This window comes from Ananas comosus, linkage group 13, assembly GCF_001540865.1.
Source record: "Ananas comosus cultivar F153 linkage group 13, ASM154086v1, whole genome shotgun sequence".
NCBI classification, from domain to species: Eukaryota; Viridiplantae; Streptophyta; class Magnoliopsida; order Poales; family Bromeliaceae; genus Ananas; species Ananas comosus.
This window is the reverse complement of record NC_033633.1, coordinates 1122458-1141521: the sequence shown is the minus strand read 5'-3', so window position 1 is coordinate 1141521 and position 19064 is coordinate 1122458. Positions and strand designations below refer to the sequence as shown.

General features: G+C 34.9%; 1 protein-coding gene across 1 annotated transcript; it reads right to left on the bottom strand.

Moving 5' to 3' along the window:
• Positions 3687 to 6938, bottom strand: LOC109719671. The gene is made up of 2 exons (XM_020246452.1): positions 5307 to 6938; positions 3687 to 5215 (listed from the first exon to the last, which is right to left on the bottom strand). The coding sequence occupies exons 1-2, from the start codon at positions 6652 to 6654 to the stop codon at positions 3687 to 3689; spliced, it is 2877 nt and encodes a 958-aa protein (XP_020102041.1). The 5' UTR covers positions 6655 to 6938.

The window sequence follows — 19064 nt, the reverse complement described above, 5'->3', positions numbered from 1 at the left end:
AATTTTTTGAGTAAAACACTTAAGAAAGTACGTAAAGGAAAAAAGATATTAGAGATATTTTCTTACGCTATTTGCAATTCTTTAGGACTTGTCCCTGCACCATCTTCTGTAATGTCTATGATATCTTCTTCCTTTTCTTCTATTTTGATTTTTGCAGTCAAAGCAGATTGAAAAATTTTTGTGACTTTGAATGATTGCATAGTTGTATTAAATTTGCGTGACTCAAGCGAAATTTGAAAAATAAAAGTTTGACCAACAATATTTTTAATAATAGGAGGTAGTATAAATCTATTTGAATTGATTGCAGTAGCAAGTTGTTGAGCAGGGACTCGTATCAAATCTTGCGCCGTTTTGCCAAAAATAGTGAAGTTCGCTGAACTGGTCTCATCCGCAACAATGGCATTTAACTTGTACCTTTTTTTCAAAATGATCTCTATATTAATTTAGTACATGATAATATAATTTTCGAATTAAAAAGGAATATTTCATGTTTGAAATTGTAGTATTTGGGTTTAGAAATGTACCATGGTACAGGTGACTGATCATTTTTTCCACATTGATTACACCAAAAAGTATCATCATAATCTTTTACTCCTCCTTTACAATCATAGCAGGCCTTGTACCACCACCCATATATCGTATCAATTTCTACTAATTTAGCTTGACAGATTACATCTATTCAATTATATGTTGAATTAATAATATATATAGCAATTTGTAGAGAATATAAGAGAAAGAATAAAATTGGCAATTTAAAGATATTCTAAATATATTTACCTCAGCTTCCATTGGATTTAATGCAAGTAATTCAGCAACAGTTTTACGATTCTTAAGCATTTGTTCATATGGGCTAATAGTTAGTTGTTGTGCCGCTTCAATATGTTTAATTGGTGCAATAGGTAGTTGGCTTCTGCATTAAAGTATCTATAAAAGTAAGTTATGAAAAATACTCGAATAAACTATACAGATAATGATACTTACCTATCCAATGCATTTCGAAATGTTGTAACTTCTGGTATGTCCAAATTAATGTAAAACCTTGATGCTGAACATGTCGACAGATATAGCTTCTCTGGATATAGATGTAAAATATAAGTGTAAGAACCATAAATAGCGATGGAAATAAATGCAAACAATTATAAGATAAGCAAACATTGGACAAACCTTTATACATTCGCACGCTCATACTTGCGAAGATAATTACAACCGGTCCAGCAGCTACAACCGGTCCAGCAGCTTCTTTTTCGTAAATTATATTTTCATCAAATTCCATAGCAAATTTGTCCCATAAAGTCACTGGAAAAGTATTATCCCTACAATGTTTTCACTATTTAAGTTAAATTGTTTCACATATGGTAAGAATTAAAGTTACACAATTAGATGCTAAAATAGTATTCAACTTACTCTAAATCTTTTATCTCCATATTTCTTATTGGAGTAAGCTCATGACCAACATATGTATAAGAAATAGGACAAATAGTAGCAATACTTCCCAGCACATCTAATCAACATGAGGGTTAACAGAATGTTATTGCAGAATAAGTATATTGTGTTGCTTTAATAAAATGAAAGAATTAAAAGGAAGAAGAAAATGGTGTTACCTAAAAGGCAGGAGTCATTGTTTCTTTTACCTTTAATATAATCAAAACTCGAAAAATGAAAGCAATGAGATGGAATTGATTCAACATCATCCGTTGTTTCAGTAATTTTCGTNAGAGGACGATCTAGCTAGTCTGGTATAGCGATCGCCACCCTGGTTGTATTTCTTTCCTGCCTTTAGTAGTCATTTAAATAAATGGTTCAGTTAGATGTTTGAATGTTGTGATTTCCGTTATGCATGATTAGATGATCTTATGATTGTTTGAATGAGTTGGTTTTCCTCGTATGCATGAGATTGGAGTTTTCAGATACGTGGTTTTGGATCCTTAGTTTCAGATTGGATTTATACGCTTTGTGGATTTCTACCCCTCGAGGTAGCTGGTTTTCAAAATAGAGTTTCCGTGTGGGAAACAGTTTTAAAAAGGTTTTCGAATGGTTTTCATGAATGAATGAATTAGAGTTTAAAAACAAAAGCTTCCGTGTGGGGAGCACTTTTAAATAGGATGATTGTTGTACTGTGCATTGCATCATCCAACGCCTAAGGAGTGCTTAGAGGCATGCATCATCTCTAAGGATTGTTAGCTGTATGAGAATGCATATCATTTTGGTTGTTGATTGGTAATTGTAGGTTGTGGTTGTGATCCTGTTGTATCGTTGGTACGCCGTGCAAATACAAAGGAGACTCTGTCCGAGTGGACAGAGGAACTTTGTATTTGTGGCGGGTCTGTACGTCACGTGGGCCAGGTTGAAAAAAAAAAGAAAAAAAAAAGTACATCTTCCGCGACTCTGAGTTTTCAAAATGGTAATGAATTTTCAAAATGGCTTTGAAAATCGGCCCCGGGGCGTGACACTTTTTCACCTGCATGATTTCCAGTGAATATCTGTGCCTTAATAACTTTCGAAGCCAATTGAGTAACAATTAAGCGAGTTCCATTACACAGTCCAGAACCTTGGCTAATATTACGTAGCAACATTATCGGACTTCCTATTTTCAATTTTAGTTCATGGTGAGGCACACCATTAACCTTTATAGAATTTAAGAATTCAACTGGATAGAGAACATCATTGTCATCAGCATTTTTTGAGGAGCTACAAATTGAATCGGAACTCATGTATACTTTCTCTTCATTCGGCAATAAAGATAAGACATAATTATTTATTTCATCAACTGTTTCATTCATTGGTGTGATAATAGCTCTATCTCTTAAGTACGTGATATTTTTGTAATTTCCTTGAAGGTCATCATATACTGTAGAAACAATATCTTTAATACCATCTCCACTACTTTTTATGAGCAAATCATCTGGTATCTTGATCCAAGTAGCCTCTTCTTCATTGTCTAATTTGATGGCATCTAATTTTCCATTACCCAAATCTAGAATCCATTTTGCGAAGTCCGCCAATTCCTTTTTTGACATCTCATTCTCTGAGCATTTAAGCAATCTCATATTTGTTGATAGTTGAAAGACTCTACAACTATCCCAAATATATGACCTAGTGATTGCTGCATTAACTATATCCTGTCTCGTGCCGCCAATAATAACAGGAAGTATTTGACGAAAATCCCCTCCGAATACAATAGTTTTGCCGCCAAATAACTTTTGTTGAACATCTCCAGTATCTGTTTGTAAAATATCTCTTAATGATTTATCTAAAGCTTCAAAACAATTTCTATGGTTCATCGGTGCTTCATCCCATATAATTAAGCTAGTGCGATCAAGTAATTTTGCGAGTTGAGTTCCTTTTTTAATTTCACATGTTGAGAACTCATCTACTTTTATAGGTATCTTGAATCTAGAATGAGCCGTTCTCCCACCAGGAAGTAGAAACGAAGCAATTCCAGATGATGCAACAGCCAAAACTATTTTCCCTTCTGAACGAAGTTTTGAGATTTTGTCTGCCATAAATAAGTTTTTCCTGTTCCACCATAACCATATACGAAAATCGCATCTCCTTTATCTTCATAAATGGAAGTCAAAACATAGTTATATATACTCTTCTGCTCATCATTCAATTCGCTAAATAACCTTGTACTGCATCATAATCTAATTCTTCTCTCAACAACTTGTTACTCATATCTTCCAAAATCAATCTATCAGGAATTGGTAGATTGAANTATCTTCATAAATAGAAGTCAAAACATAGTTATATATACTCTTCTGCTCATCATTCAATTCGCTAAATAACCTTGTATGTTCACATTTTAAAGCATCCGCATCATAATCTAATTCTTCTCTCAACAACTTGTTACTCATATCTTCCAAAATCAATCTATCAAGAATTGGTAGATTGAACTGAGAGAGGGAGCTGCAACTTTTATTGAACAACACTTCTAGCTCAAATAAAATGTAATTTTGTAACTGTAATTCTGGTATTCGCAGTTCACGAACTTCCAATACTTCCTTTAATCTATATAAAATATCGTCCGCAAAGAGTTTCCAAAAATCATTCCACAATTTTACAGGATCAGCTACCTCACAAAACATAACCAAAGTAACAAAAAGTTGTCTCAAATCAGCAGGAGAAGACCAATGAGATGCTTCCTCTATTGCTTCGCGCCATTCTATGTCATTACCCAGCAATCCAAGTGCATCACATGCAGCGCGGTATGTTTCATACACAATATTGTCAACAGTTCTAATTTCAATATAATTTCTCGGCCCTTTAACCTTATTCAGTAGCATTCTTAAAAAATAAAGCTCACCGGCATTTGGATGAATATAAATAATTCTTCCAATTCGATTTCCTTTTTTACGTCTTGTCCATATTTTGTCAGTTGAATGCCAAACCCATTTTGTTGGAAATTCTGCGTAAGTTAGTTCGCGGGCATCATCATAATTTGCATTTGTTTCCATCCACTCAGTAAACATTGTTTTCTCGACATTGCATCGATCTAGAACATCAACTAAGTTTTGACTTTCATGATATGTCACATTATTCATCAGCGGCAAATGTAAAGTCAATCGTTCAACTGTAGGTTCTCTAGAGTGTATATCAAATTGATATAATCTCCAAACAGCTTCATACGCCGATAAATATCTACAATCCAAGTATCTTTTAATCTCGTCAATCTGCTTATATTGTACATCACGACAACCATTGTTGCACAAATAGTTGTCCTCTATTACAGCCCTTGTTCTATCTGAACCCTTATTGATGTACTTAAATAAATATTTTATTAATCTTGATTTGTTGCACCACTCAACATTAATATGAGCTTGATATTTAACTACTAACGTCAAGTTGTGCGGCACAACATATCTGTTGTCAAGATTAATGCCCTTTTTTGTGACGAACCTTTCATTGTTTCTTCTTCTATAAATAGCGAATCCGCTATCATCCACAGTTGTTTCATTTCTGAATTCTTTTGGAAAATGTTTTGAGCATCGACCTTTAACCATACACGGTGCTTTAGAATTTGCAGAGCCACACGGTCCATGTATCATAAATTTTGAAACAGTGGCATATCCAATTGGATCAATATCTTTATCTGGTATTTCGGCAAAAATAATTGAATCTATGTCCGTAGTTGTTGGCAACTTATGATCTGGATGTAACCAAACTAAGATATGCACATGAGGGAGACCTCTTTTTTGAAATTCAATTGTATACAAATCTACATGGTGAAAAAAAGAAGAACGGTAAGAAGCAAATAAAGAAGGAATTTTTTTAGTAAAGAACAAAAAATATATAAAATAGAAGTGTACCAGCTATAGTTCTCCCAAAATAGTTTCCTTTTTTAATATCTGCCATTAATGCGTTAACTTTCATCTTGAAAACCCTGCTTACTATATCCGGACGATCTTCTGCTTTTTGACCGGGAATAAATTGTAAGGCATTTTGTATTTCAGGCCATTGTGCATTACAGGTAAATGTGATGAACAAATCCGGATGTCCACAATGTCTACAGATGGCAATAGCATCCTGATAGTTTTGAATCATGTAACGGGGACCGGCAGTGAAACTCGCCGGTAGAATTGTTTTTTTACCAATTGCGTTACCATCAACATCGCCTGCAACAACAGCATCTTTAATTCCACTATAAACCTCCGTGCGCAAATTTGCCTGGTTTCTCCTAATATAATCGAGACGATCTTCTTCGATGCAGGAAAATGCATCAACCAAATATTGTTGAAAAAGTCTACCTCCTCTTATTAGTGTTTTTCCCTCAAATATTCTATTTTGTATTCTGTATGCATAAAATTCACGCATTGTAATACATTTCCTAGAACCAATTTTCCTGTGTGAACCACTGTTATATTTCATGCCTAGCCTAAAACCATCTTCTCCATATGGAAACAATATAGGATATTGCATTGCCATGAATGAAGGATGCAAATCACTAATACGTTTAAGTCCTTCCATCTTATGGTCAACCACAATATCTCGTTGACGATCTGCATGACCAAAATCACCAATTATTAAACCAGCAATCTCGGAACATGAAGGAGGATTATACTGAGACCTGTCTGCACGACTGCCAATCAACCTCAAGCGGATAGGCAAAAAATCATCTTCTTTGAATCGGTCCCTCGCCATTCTAAATGATTTTACTATCTCATTTTTATGATCGAACATTTCTATTAGTTGCCCAACAATATTTCTATCAATATTTTGCAATTCATCAGATGCATTAAATGATCTCATTCTATTATCGATTTCATTTTCCGTGTCATAAATGTATAATTGGGCAAATTTCGGACGTTCTCCATCAACAGGAAGTAAAGAACCCATTCTGTGGTGATTTTGCCCGGATATTCTGAATACGTAAGGGCCAGGTTTTCTATTAATTTCATTATCAATTTTTGCCCCAATCGATGTAAATGCAAACATAGAATTGTAGACACGAATATTTTCTCGAAATTTCGTTGATTCACTACTACCATTGTAGTCCAATAAATGGTCTAATATTTCAGGTGTTTGCGGCAAAAGCGGTATGACAACTTTGCCGTCGGAACAACAAATTGAAAAGCGAAGAGTATTTTCGTTGCAAGATTTGATTCTTTCGTCATACCAAAGTAGAGCCCCACATGATTGACACTCATATTCTTGCATTCCAAGGTATGATTGTTCTATGTCTTGCCCTCTATGAATTGTAGTTTGAGATGAACTGCCAATAGATTCATGCTGTACATCAAGATCACCAACTGTTAAATTGCTGCTTTTGAGATTCTTTTCCGTTTTCTGAACAAAGTAAGTGAGGTCTCATAATCCGAAGGCAGAGTATCATCATTGTAATTTGAATTAACTGTGGCAGAGAACCCCCGACTGTTTCGGCGATTATCAAGAACAAACTTTCGGAATTTTCATCTTTCTCTAGATATTGTAGCATAATCCATCTGACACTAAATCAACCAATTCTAAAACAAAATTACTACTCAATAGTAGGACTTAGTATAAAACCAAAGGAAAATGATAGATATCAAGTATAGAAGAATGAAATCTAGTAGTTATGATCTATCATTCTTACATCAAAGATAAGAATACGCTTGAAATATAATTGTTGATAAAATCTGAAAGATCAATTATGAAGTTGAAAAATACCTAATAGATTATCATAATGAAAAGAAGAAAATGATAACTTTTATGTTTTGCGAGCTTTTAATCCAAGTGGTATGTTACAAATTGAAATCATGAAAATTAAAATCAAGAAGCTAAAAGACCAAATTAGGCTTCATTATGTTTTGGTACATTATTTTTTTTTAGACTTTATGTTGTACTAATTTTTTTTCAAAAACATCTTTAAATTGTTGTGTAGTTTGTTTACCACCCTCCGAGTTTCTTTTATGAAGTAGAATGGAACCCCTTTGCACTCTATTACGGTAAGAACTTCAATCAACCTTTCATTCTATTGCTTCTAGAAATTGTGAAAGAATTTCAAGTCATGGCTAAAGGAATTTCAAGTTATGGCTAAAGGAATTTCAAAATCAAGATATTCATTCACTGTTTGACATATTTATTGTCATTGTCTTTTCCTATTGATTCTACTGATTTTATTGTCCAGAAACTATAACAATTATATACATCTTTTCACAAAGCTAAGTTTCTTTTATGAACTAGAATGGAACCCCTTTGCACTCTATTACGGTAAGAACTTCAATCAACCTTTCATTCTATTGCTTTTAGAAATTGTGAAAGAATTTCAAGTCATGGCTAAAGGAATTTCAAGTTATGGCTAAAGGAATTTCAAAATCAAGATATTCATTCACTGTTTGACATATTTATTGTCATTGTCTTTTCCTATTGATTCTACTGACTTTATTGTCCAGAAACTATAATAATTATATACATCTTTTCACAAAGCTATCACTTAAACAGAAACTATAACAATGCCATACTATAATTCTGAGAGCAGTAACTACCTAAGATATGTGCGATAGGTAGTTCCGGATCTCGGTGTTTAAATCGACAAATTTAATGTTGTTGAATGGATTTGGATCGTGAAACGGTAGTCTAAAGAAATCGATGCCCGTACTTGCAGTCTGGTGTGGAAGTCATCCTAAATGAGTCTCATTCCAGAGGAAAGTAGTTTAACAAATCTTTCAAAACTGAATTAAATCCTATAATACTTGGAAATTAACATCAGTGACTTCTATTTTCAATCCTATAATAATTGGAAATTAACCTGTGCCAAGTTGAAATGGAATGACCCATTGTTTTTTGTAATCGCTAGAATAAACCTCCTATTTCGTTATGGTTCCTCTACCTCTCAATAACATTAATGCCAAGATCCAACACTTCTTGTGACTACTTTCTTTCTATTGCTGTTTTAGATGCTAGTATGTTGTTGTTATGTTAAAGCATAGTAAAGGCATTTTACTGTCCTACGTACGTGTTTAATTTTTTTGTCATTTGATCGACTTTAAACCGATTGAAGCAATTTCTATCTACTTGTTTAACCCTAACTTTATATCATAATCTCCGTCGTCCTTAACTACTATATGTTACATTTATCTTTCCTGGTGTTTGCTTCTTTTTAGGCTGCTGAAATTCTTTTTGATTTCTATCAGATCTGATGTCAAATCTTTAAGCAAGCTAGTAGGTACGTTGTAGTTCTGACCTATACATCTTTGGAGCTGTGGAGCAGCTTTTTAAGAATTTTTGTATATAAAAATTATAAGTTAATTAGGGTGTCAAAATCCGAAAGTGGTCAAGTAGTTTAGGCATCTCAGTGCTCCAGATCATATAACTTTGACGCAAAGGGCTTGATTTTCGTCAACCTAGATTCCATTCCGATGCAAAAGAGTTAAGTAGGAAAAATTTGAAGTTTGTTGTGTTTGTGGCTAACTAAGAGGTTTAAACCTTGTGTTAAGCAAATATCAAGACCCGATTTCTCTATAGATAATTTGCAATCATAGGAAAAACAGTTGTAGTTTGTTGTGTTTGTGGCTAACCAAGAGGTTTAAACCTTGTGTTAAATTTCGTGTGATAAAAATGTGTTTCACTATAAGCAAATATCAAGACCCGATTTCTCTATAGATAGTTTGCAATCATTTTCGAATGTTCTGCAATCTGCAGAATTCAAATTTAACAAACTCTGTCTATAGTAACTAAACCTGCATTTTGTTCTCCCATTAATTCAACCACTTGACTCCACCTGGATGTTCAAATTAATACTTAACACCAGGATGGGGTCTGAGTAGAAGTATTTTGAGTTAGTTCTAACATTCAATCACTTTTTCATGAACTGGTTGTTTCCATGTTTGTGTTGTGTTCCAAGACCAAGATATCAGTGTGCTATGCAATGTCCCCAAGCTCAAATTTTAATATTTCATGTAAGAAATTATCTTGAACTAATTTCTGGATTCCTGATTTTTGTAAGATTTTAATTTCTTTTTCCTGTTATTCCTAAGACAAAATTATCACATATTTATTAAGCTCACCAAAACCGCCTATACCATTATGACCAATCACAAAGCTGACATGTTTAGAAAAATTCTTGTAGAAAAAATAATTTCTATGAATAACTCCGAAGCAAAAGAAGAGCAATAATAGGCAGTATATTAAATCTTTTCAATAACATAGAGTTGAATTAGGACTTACAGTAGTACGGAAGTGAGGCAACAGCAAATAGATCGACAACAACTGTTTCAAATCATCGTCAGTTTCTGTAGAGAAATATAAAAAGAGTTAATTAAAAAGGAAACAATAAGATAAGCAGTTCAAATTCCAAACTGGAGAGTAGTTTACATTATAGTATATTATGAAAAAATAAGATTGAAGTTTAGAGAGGTTTATAGTTCATGAGGTAATGATAAGGTATAGATAGATATAGATCAAATTGCCTGATCACTGTACGATGACGGTTAAAGAGTAAGTTGTGTAAGGAATTTGTTTGAACTGTAGAAAAATTTTAGAAACGAAAAAGAAATAAAAGAAAAGGAAGCAGAAACTAATGCAAAAGAAGGTTTTCACAAATTAGAGAAATTGCTTGCAATCCTGTGCTTCAAACTATACAATAAAAAGGGTGACATTGCTGTGTGGCAAAAGGCTCTAGATAACAGCTGCTATGTGTACATTTGATATCTTTGCTGAAATTTCGGTATGTTGAGAGTATTGTGATAATTGATGTAATTGTGGATTACTTGGTTTCCACTTTCTTGAGTTGGAGTGTTGGTGGAACTCTAACTTAATTCTTCTCCACCTAGGAACTCCATCCTCGCAACAAATTTCGTCTAATTTCTCCAATTACCCTCATTTCTCTGCTGGCTGGCAGCAGAGTATTTGGGAGAAGGGAGCTTAATTGGAGGAGTTGTGAAGATCCAAACCAGCAGTGTGCAAGGATCCTATTAGTAGGCTTATGGGAAAGTTGAATATAAAAGGTTTGAACCTTGCATACAGGGAGGATGTTCCCAAATTTTAAACTCCTGATATTTGCAATACCCCTCCCTCTATCATTAAAAAGTAAAACTATTTTTTTTAAAAAAAGTTCTACTTTCTTAAAAAGAAAAGATATGATGATATAGTTCCATCAACTATGACTTGGTAATGTTTTGATTAATCATCCCTACAACCTTTTCAAATGATTGCAGATGTACGAAAAACACAAAATGAAGCATATAATGTTTTCTGTTATCCCCCTACTATACAGTTAGTGTAATTAATAGCTGCAGTAAATATAATTGTGATATTTTGGCCCTCTGTAACTGAACAAAAAGGAAGAATATTATCAAATTAATCACTGTGCCTCTCCAAAAATTTTGTATGATTCACCCCTGGACATAACTACATTATTGACTAATTTCCCCTGCGGAGCATCCTCGGATTCAATAACACTACTACTCAAGTAACACATTTGGACGTAAAAAGTTCACAATGAAAGGGAACTATCAAAATAACCCCTGGACATAACTACATTATTGACTAATTTCCTCTGTGGAGCATCCTCGGATTCAATAACGCTACTACTCAAGTAACACATTTGGACTTAAAAAATTTCACAATGAAAAGGAACTATCAAAATAACACAATTAAACAAAGAAAAACCCACTGCATACCTATCGGACCCTTATCATCATTTATATCTAATACCATTATGGCACATTCTTTTCTTCTTTCCTTATATACATGTGAATTTATCAACTGTGATGCTATTAAGAGCTTTTGTCTATGATATTTACTAAATGTCTCTTGAAAACAGGTGCGAGGTCTATGGCAGACAAAGAACCAGAACATGATAGAATTATGCAAGGAAGTTAAAGAACTTAAAGAAAGGTTCTTACAATAAATCTATGTGTAGTCATATCTATATCTCCACACAGCAACATTCAGTTCAGTAGAATTTGTCTTTAGGATTTTTTTCTGAAATGTGCTGAGATGGAAACAGGTTATGATGAAGGAATCTATGCTTGGGTTGCTGCAAATTATGCACTTGGTACTTTAGGAGGTGATCCTCTGTCACGCCCCGGGGTCCCTTTGAGTTTAGAAGATAGCGGAAAAGCGTCTGAATTTTTTTTTTTTTTTNACATAACGGAATATACGGAAAGAACGAAAAAAGAGAGAAACCACATCCTCCATTGACCTATTATTCTAGAAGGACTTGCACGGTGGATTTGCGATCGCGCTCGTTTGTAGTTCGATCCACCGCGAGTTCGGAGAGTTAGAAGATTTTCAAGGAAGATTCAAGGACACGTAAATCAATCAATCCGATCTGGCTCGAATCGCTTCCGCAAAAAGGTACGAACCGAAAACTTTCGCTGCGTTCTACAAGTTGGCCAACAATAATTCTATCAATATTTTGCAATTCATCAGATGCATTAAATAATCTTATTCTATTATCGATTTCATTTTCTGTGTCATAAATGTATAATTGGGCAAATTTCGGACGTTCTCCATCAACAGGAAGTAAAGAACCCACTCTGTGGTGATTTTGCCCGGATATTCTGAATACGTAAGGGCCAGGTTTTCTATTAATTTCATTATCAATTTTTGCCCCAATCGATGTAAATGCAAACATAGAATTGTAGACACGAATATTTTCTCTAAATTTCGTTGATTCACTACTACCATTGTAGTCCAATAAATGGTCTAATATTTCAGGTGTTTGAGGCAAAAGCGGTATGACAACTTTGTCGTCGGAACAGCAAATTGAAAAGCGAAGAGTATTTTCGTTGCAAGATTTGATTCTTTCGTCGTACCAAAGTACAGCCCCACATGATTGACACTCATATTCTTGCATTCCAAGGTTTGATTGTTCTATGTCTTGCCCTCTATGAATTGTACTTTGAGATGAACTGCCAATAGATTCATGTTGTGCACCAAGATCACCAACTGTTAAATTGCTGCTTTTTGAGATTCTTTTCCGTTTTAAACTGCCAATAGATTCATGTTATGCATGAAGATCACCAACTGTTAAATTGTTGCTTTTTGAGATTTTTTTCCGTTTGCTGAACAAAGTAAGTGAGGTCTCATAATCCAAAGGCAGAGTATCGTCAGTGTAATTTGAATTAACTGTGGCAGAGATCCCCCGACTGTTTTGGCGATTATCAAGAACAAACTTTCGAAATTTTCGTCTTTCTCTATATATTGTAGCATAATCCATCTGACACTAAATCAACCTATTCTAAAAAGAAAATACTACTCAATAGTAGGACTTAGTATAAAACCAAAGGAAAATGATAGATATCAAGTACAGAAGAATGAAATCTAGTAGTTATGATCTATCATTCTTATATCAAAGATAAGAATACACTTGAAATATGATTGTTGATAAAATTTGAAAGATCAATTATGAAGTTCAAAAATACCTAATAGATTATCATAATGAAAAGAAGAAAATGATAACTTTTCTGTTTTGCGAGCTTTTAAGCCAAGTGTTATGTTACAAATTTAAATCATGAAAATTAAAATAAAGAAGCTAAAAGACCAAATTAGGCTTAATTACTCTTTGGTACATTAGTTTTTTTTTTTATACTTTATGTTGTACTACTTTTTTTTCAAAAAAATCTTTAAATTGTTGTGTAGTTTGTTTACCACCCTCCGAGTTTCTTTTATGAAGTAGAATGGAACCCCTTTGCACTCTATTACGGTAAGACCTTCAATCAACCTTTCATTCTATACATCTTTTCACAAAGCTATCACTTAAAAGAGAAACTATAACAATGCCATACTATAATCCTGAGAGCAGTAACTACCTAAGATATGTGCGCTAGGTAGTTCTGGATCTCGGTGTTTAAATCGAAAATTTTAATGTTGTTGAATGGATTTGGATCGTGAAACGTTAGTCGGAAGAAATCGATGCCCGTACTTGCAGTATGGTGTGGAAGTCATCCTAAATGAGTCTCATTCCAGAGGAAAGCAGTTTAACAAATCTTTCAAAACCGAATTCAATCCTATAATACTTGGAAATTAATATCAGTGCCGAGTTGAAATGGAATGTCCCATTATTTTTTGTAACCGCTAGAATCAACCTTCTATTTTCAATCCTATAATAATTGGAAATTAACCTCATTGCGAAGTTGAAATGGAATGACCCACTATTTTTGTAATCGCTAGAATCAACCTTTTATTTCCTTATGGTTCCTCCAACTCTCAATAACATTAATGCCAAGATCCAACATTTGTCATTTGATCGACTTTAAACTGATTGAAGCAGTTTCTATCTACTCGTTTAACCCTAACTTTATATCATAATCTCCATTGTCCTTAACTACTATATGTTACATTTATTTTTTCTGGTGTTTGCTTCTTTTTAGCCTGCTGAAATTCTTTTGATTTATGTCTGATCTGATGTCAAATCTTTAAGCAATCTAGTAGGTATGTTGTAGTTTTTTTGATTTTTCGACAAAATTATAAAAAAAAATATTATTGCAGCCTATTTATTACTATAAACAAATAAATAGAGTAAAACGTTTTTACTCTACCTAATACAATACCATTCAAAATTTAAAATAGTACTAATATCTTTATATATATAAGGAGACTAATATTCCTTCAAATCCCAAGCTTAAATTCTATTTTTTTTTTCTATATATAAGGAGACTAATATTATTTTTCAATTTGGAAGGGCATCTATTAAAATTACATCCTTTGCAGAAGGGTATTAAAAAATTTAATCCTAAAATTTTAATTAGACACAAATCTTAAATTTAAATTCTAATTGTTTTATATTTTTTGTTAAATTTATTTTTAAAAAATTGAATAAAATGTATAACATATTACCTTACTATGTCTATTTAAAAAAAAAAAAAGACTTTTTCTAGTGGGCAAAGTTAGTAAGCTCATAATATCAATGATTGAACAGTTCTTAGGGTTATGGCATCAACTACAAAATAGGGGCAGATCTTGGTGGGCCCATTAAGCTAAGAATGGGCTTGTAGTGGTACTTTTGTTCATTTTGGGCTGGGTTTGGTTAACAACAATTAGGTGGTAATTAAGTAAAAGGATGCGAGTCAAGTGCATCGGAATTATCTAAACTTTCATTCATTTATAGATAATAAAAATATAACCAAAAAAAAGCTGCAAAGCAATATACGCAAAGGGGTCTTTTTAACCTCAAAAGTCAGTTTGTGGTAAATGAAATGATCTTTAACATTTAATTGTTAAAAATTAGTATGATAACTGTGGTCAATTTATCCATAATTTTTTTTTAAGAGAATTAATGGTCGCATGCTTTATATTTTTTTCATTTATTTTAGAAATAAATTTAGTTGGAAATATGAAGTAATTAGACTTCGAACTTATAACTATTAAGTTGATATATTTAACTTTTGCGAGGAAACAGCTAGTAATTTTTAGTGGAAAAAGTTTTAGGAGTGTTAGTGGATATAGTATTACTTAATATAGAATTCAAAACGACAGCGAGTTTTCGTATCATTTTCTTCTATGAAATGACCACTTTAACCTCCAAAAATGCTATATTTCTTTAAAAACAATATCTTTGTGGCTTCAGTTTTATAGAAGGGCTAAGTTGAATTCCAAATGTGTAGCTAAAGTATCAGAACCAAGAAATGTAATAGCACTGGAAGAAATTTTTGGCTAAAAAAGAACAAAAAAGGGGAAAAAAACACTTACTTATGTTTTCCTAAAGAGTAAAGGAATAAAAAGATTATTTAGAATAGAGAAAAAAAAAGGTTATGAATCATTCCATCAAATTCAGATTGTAAGATATTATGGTAAGTATTTGGTTGTTAAACTCATTGAGATTGTAATCTTCATGTCGTATTAAGCTCGAGTTTATTGGGGAGTAGACTCACTATGCACATCTATCAACTCCTTCTCAAGACCACAATATCAAAGCTTTGAAACACAGAATCCAAAATGACCAATCCATTATCTGATCCATATTCCATGTAGTTTCGACTAAAAACGGTGTTGTCAATATAATATCAAGCTAAAATTAATTTTTTTCGTGATCCTATTTTTTTATTTATTACACTGTCACGACCCGCAACCACCCGCCTATTTGGCCGAGGTCGCGGCGCCGCCGACAGACCGCCGAACGGACAGAGTCTCCCCTGTACGTCCTAGGCGTCGCAATCAATACAAGTACAAGAAGTTCCAACCAGGAACAGTATTCAAGCAAGATTGCATAAGGAAGGTATCAAACAACATAACACATCCTATGTTATTACAAGCATTCATTAGATTCATTTTTACATCACATTAGCATTATTACATTATATTTTCTTCCAAATACAATCAATGATCGCAATATTAATACAAGTTTGCTTTTTTTCTTTTCCCTCTACCCCTAGGCTATGCCGACTCGGGGTACCTCTATCTCTGGTCTCTGGGGTAGGGCGCTATCTATGGAGCTACGCCCTCGCCTCGCGCCGTTGCGCCGCTCATGTGCGAACCTGTAACACCCCAAAACAACGTGGGGTGAGAACCAACTCCATGGTTCCCAGTGGGTACGGCCACCCAAGGGAAAAGCTCGACCAATAGGTCTAAGGAGGCCCTGCAACATGTTAGTCCAACAGATATCCAACAGATACATATATTCAAGTATTGAAATACATGTTGTGCCTCACAAAATGCAATATGAAATTCATGCAGTTTATGCAACCATGCAACTAACTAGTAGTTCAATCGATACTACTTTTATTCCTGTTATTCACAGTTCCACTAATTGACTTCTAAGTTTTCCTCTATTTTAGATTCTTGTCAATTACAATTCTGCTCATAAGGTTTAACCTGCTTTCATAAGCTATCCACTCGACCCGGTCTTGAGTCAATCATACGCGGAATACCGCACAAAGCCAGGCTCAAGGTGAAGGATGTCTCACATGCACCTCGGCCCTAAATCCACTCAACTGGGATGCAACTAAAACTCATACCATGCATCAAATAGTAAAGGTTTACTATCATGCTAACAAATTCGATCCATGTTCGAATAATAATGTTCAATGGCATTGTTCACTGTTCTTTTACCCAATCTGTAGCGAAGCCCTAGGGTTCGCCAATAACTCACCTTTCAATCCCAAAGTGGGGAGGGAGCTCCAAGTGCACCCAAGCCCGGGACCGTCTGCGGACCTCCATGTGGTCCGGACCTCCAAGTGGTCCTAGTCGCACGACACTCCGGAGTACTCGACGACAATCCCCTCCATGTGGGGATTGGATGGCTATACCATCCCAAACGCAGACTGTGAGCTAGATCTATCCTCTCCAAGTGAGGATACTCTACAACTAGGGTCCACAACCCAATCAAATCCTCTCCAAGTGAGGATGCTCTACAACTAGAGTCAACGACCCAATCAAATCCTCTCCAAGTGAGGATGCTCTACAACTAGAGTCAATGTCTCAATAACTCATCGACAACCTCTCCATGTGAGGGTACTTAGGTTTACTAAGTTCTTTATCCACAAGGCATTTTCTAAGGGATTCACCTATCCCTAGGTTCTCAAACCTCTAGTGTCAAATACACTACATTAATGCCACTCGATGTGTTCTTGTTTTCCAATGTCAATTTCTCTAATCGACCAAGTTCAACATGCATAATTCATCCACTATGTTCCACAATATGGCAACATGTATAATTCTTCTATCATATGCAATATATGTCATCATGTATATGTTTCTATTTAACATAATCCACAATATGTTAATTCACAACATGTCATCATGCACATATATTACTAGCATCACATGATATGTCAACATACATATAATCATCATCCAAAGTAGTCTATACTTAGCATCTCATGCATTCTTTTAGCATTTAATTCATTATACATTTCATCTCATTGGTAGGTAATATCAACTACATAATATGTTTCAAGCATTCATATTATCATGTAAGCCTACCAATACAACTATATGCATCAATGTGAATTCGTATGTTTCTTAAACATAAAGGGCGACCTAGTCGCTTCGGTAAGCACAACCCACCTCATTTCGCATTCCGATTGCTTGTCGACACTTGCAATCGGCCTCCCGCGGCACCCGGCACCCGGTTTGGCCCGATCTCTCACGCGACCACCCGAACGGCCTCCAATTCACGATCCGAAAATTAAAGGTCTTCGGTTATGTGCCACGATGCTTCAAATCCATTTTCATGAATTTACGATGTCGCCTCGGCCCTCCCGGCGGACCCGAAGCCTAAACGTCCATTTCTTTAATAACTTTGTAACGGCTCGTCGGATTGCCGAACCGTCTTCGCCAACGCGTTTCGTTACCTAGCAATTAGGTTTACGAAGGGTCAAATTAGATCAAACCCTCATATTTTACAAAACCCCATTCGGAGCCCTAATATGCAATTAACCTCAAAATAATCCAAAATTAAATGGATCAACATGCTAACAAAGCTCATTAGAGGCTATTAGAATACTTAAAGCTAAGGATTAAGCCAAATCCTAAAAGCTTACCTCAATGTGAACGCCGCGACGACAACACACCGCTCCAACGGGCGCACGAAAGCTCAATCCGTCGCCTCCAACGCGTTCGCAAGCATATTCTCCACCAACCCCGCGAATTTGAGCGAGAGATATAGAGAAATGAGAGAGATCTCTAGAGAGAGAAAGGAGAGTTTCTCTCCTCTCTCCATGTGTGCGTGAGGTGTGTGTGGGTGTGCACGGCTGAAGGAGGAAGAAGAAGCATCATGCTTCTATTTAATTACACCCCAACACTATTCACCTCCAGGCAGCTTAAAATCTGATAACTTTCGCCGGAGCTCCCTGAATCTCCGTTTGAGCTCAAACTTGACAGTCATGTTCGGTTTTACTTAACTTAACAAGCTGACGATCACTGGTTCAGTTTCGACCCCGTTTGGTCACTGAAAACTGTACCGAACTGCAATCTTTATCAGATAGCTTTCGGATTTTATTTCTCACTCTACGGGTGTCAGAAAAATATGAAATCTTAAATCTAGCCTCATAAAAATATTTCTGGCTTATCCTCCAATTTTCATAATTTTCTGAGACTGTGCATTTTCTGCCTATTTATCTGTCCCGTTTCCAACAGAAAATTCTAGATCTTCTGTTTTCATTCCGATTTCAGCACAAGTCACTTCTGACTTATATTTTACTCTTCTAAATCCAATAAAAATAGTATCTCACACTATTTTTATTTATTTTTATTTTTATATTTAAAATCCGGTATATTACATTCCACCGCAACCTCACCGGAATCATTCAAATAGCTTTCAAACCAAATGGACACCGTAACTTTATAATTTTAGAAGTCCGGTACTTTACATCCTCCCCTCCTTAAAAAGAGTTTCGTCCTCGAAACTATCTCACTTCAATTCCAATTCATACCCCAACTCAACTTATCAAATAGTCGAGGGTTCCAATGCACTTTTGCATTTCGGAGTGGCCTTTCACTCATCGGAACTATCCAAAAGGACTACTACGGAGCTCATGATACCAAATGCATCCAACTTTGCAAGGCACACCTCACAAAGTAAATTACGGTCTCCGTCACTCTATGTGGTAGTGCAAGTCGAAACTCGATGACTCTACGCTCTCCAACACCACTTGCCACTTGACAAGCAAGAACTCTTCCTTGCATTTACTTCCCCTTCAGGG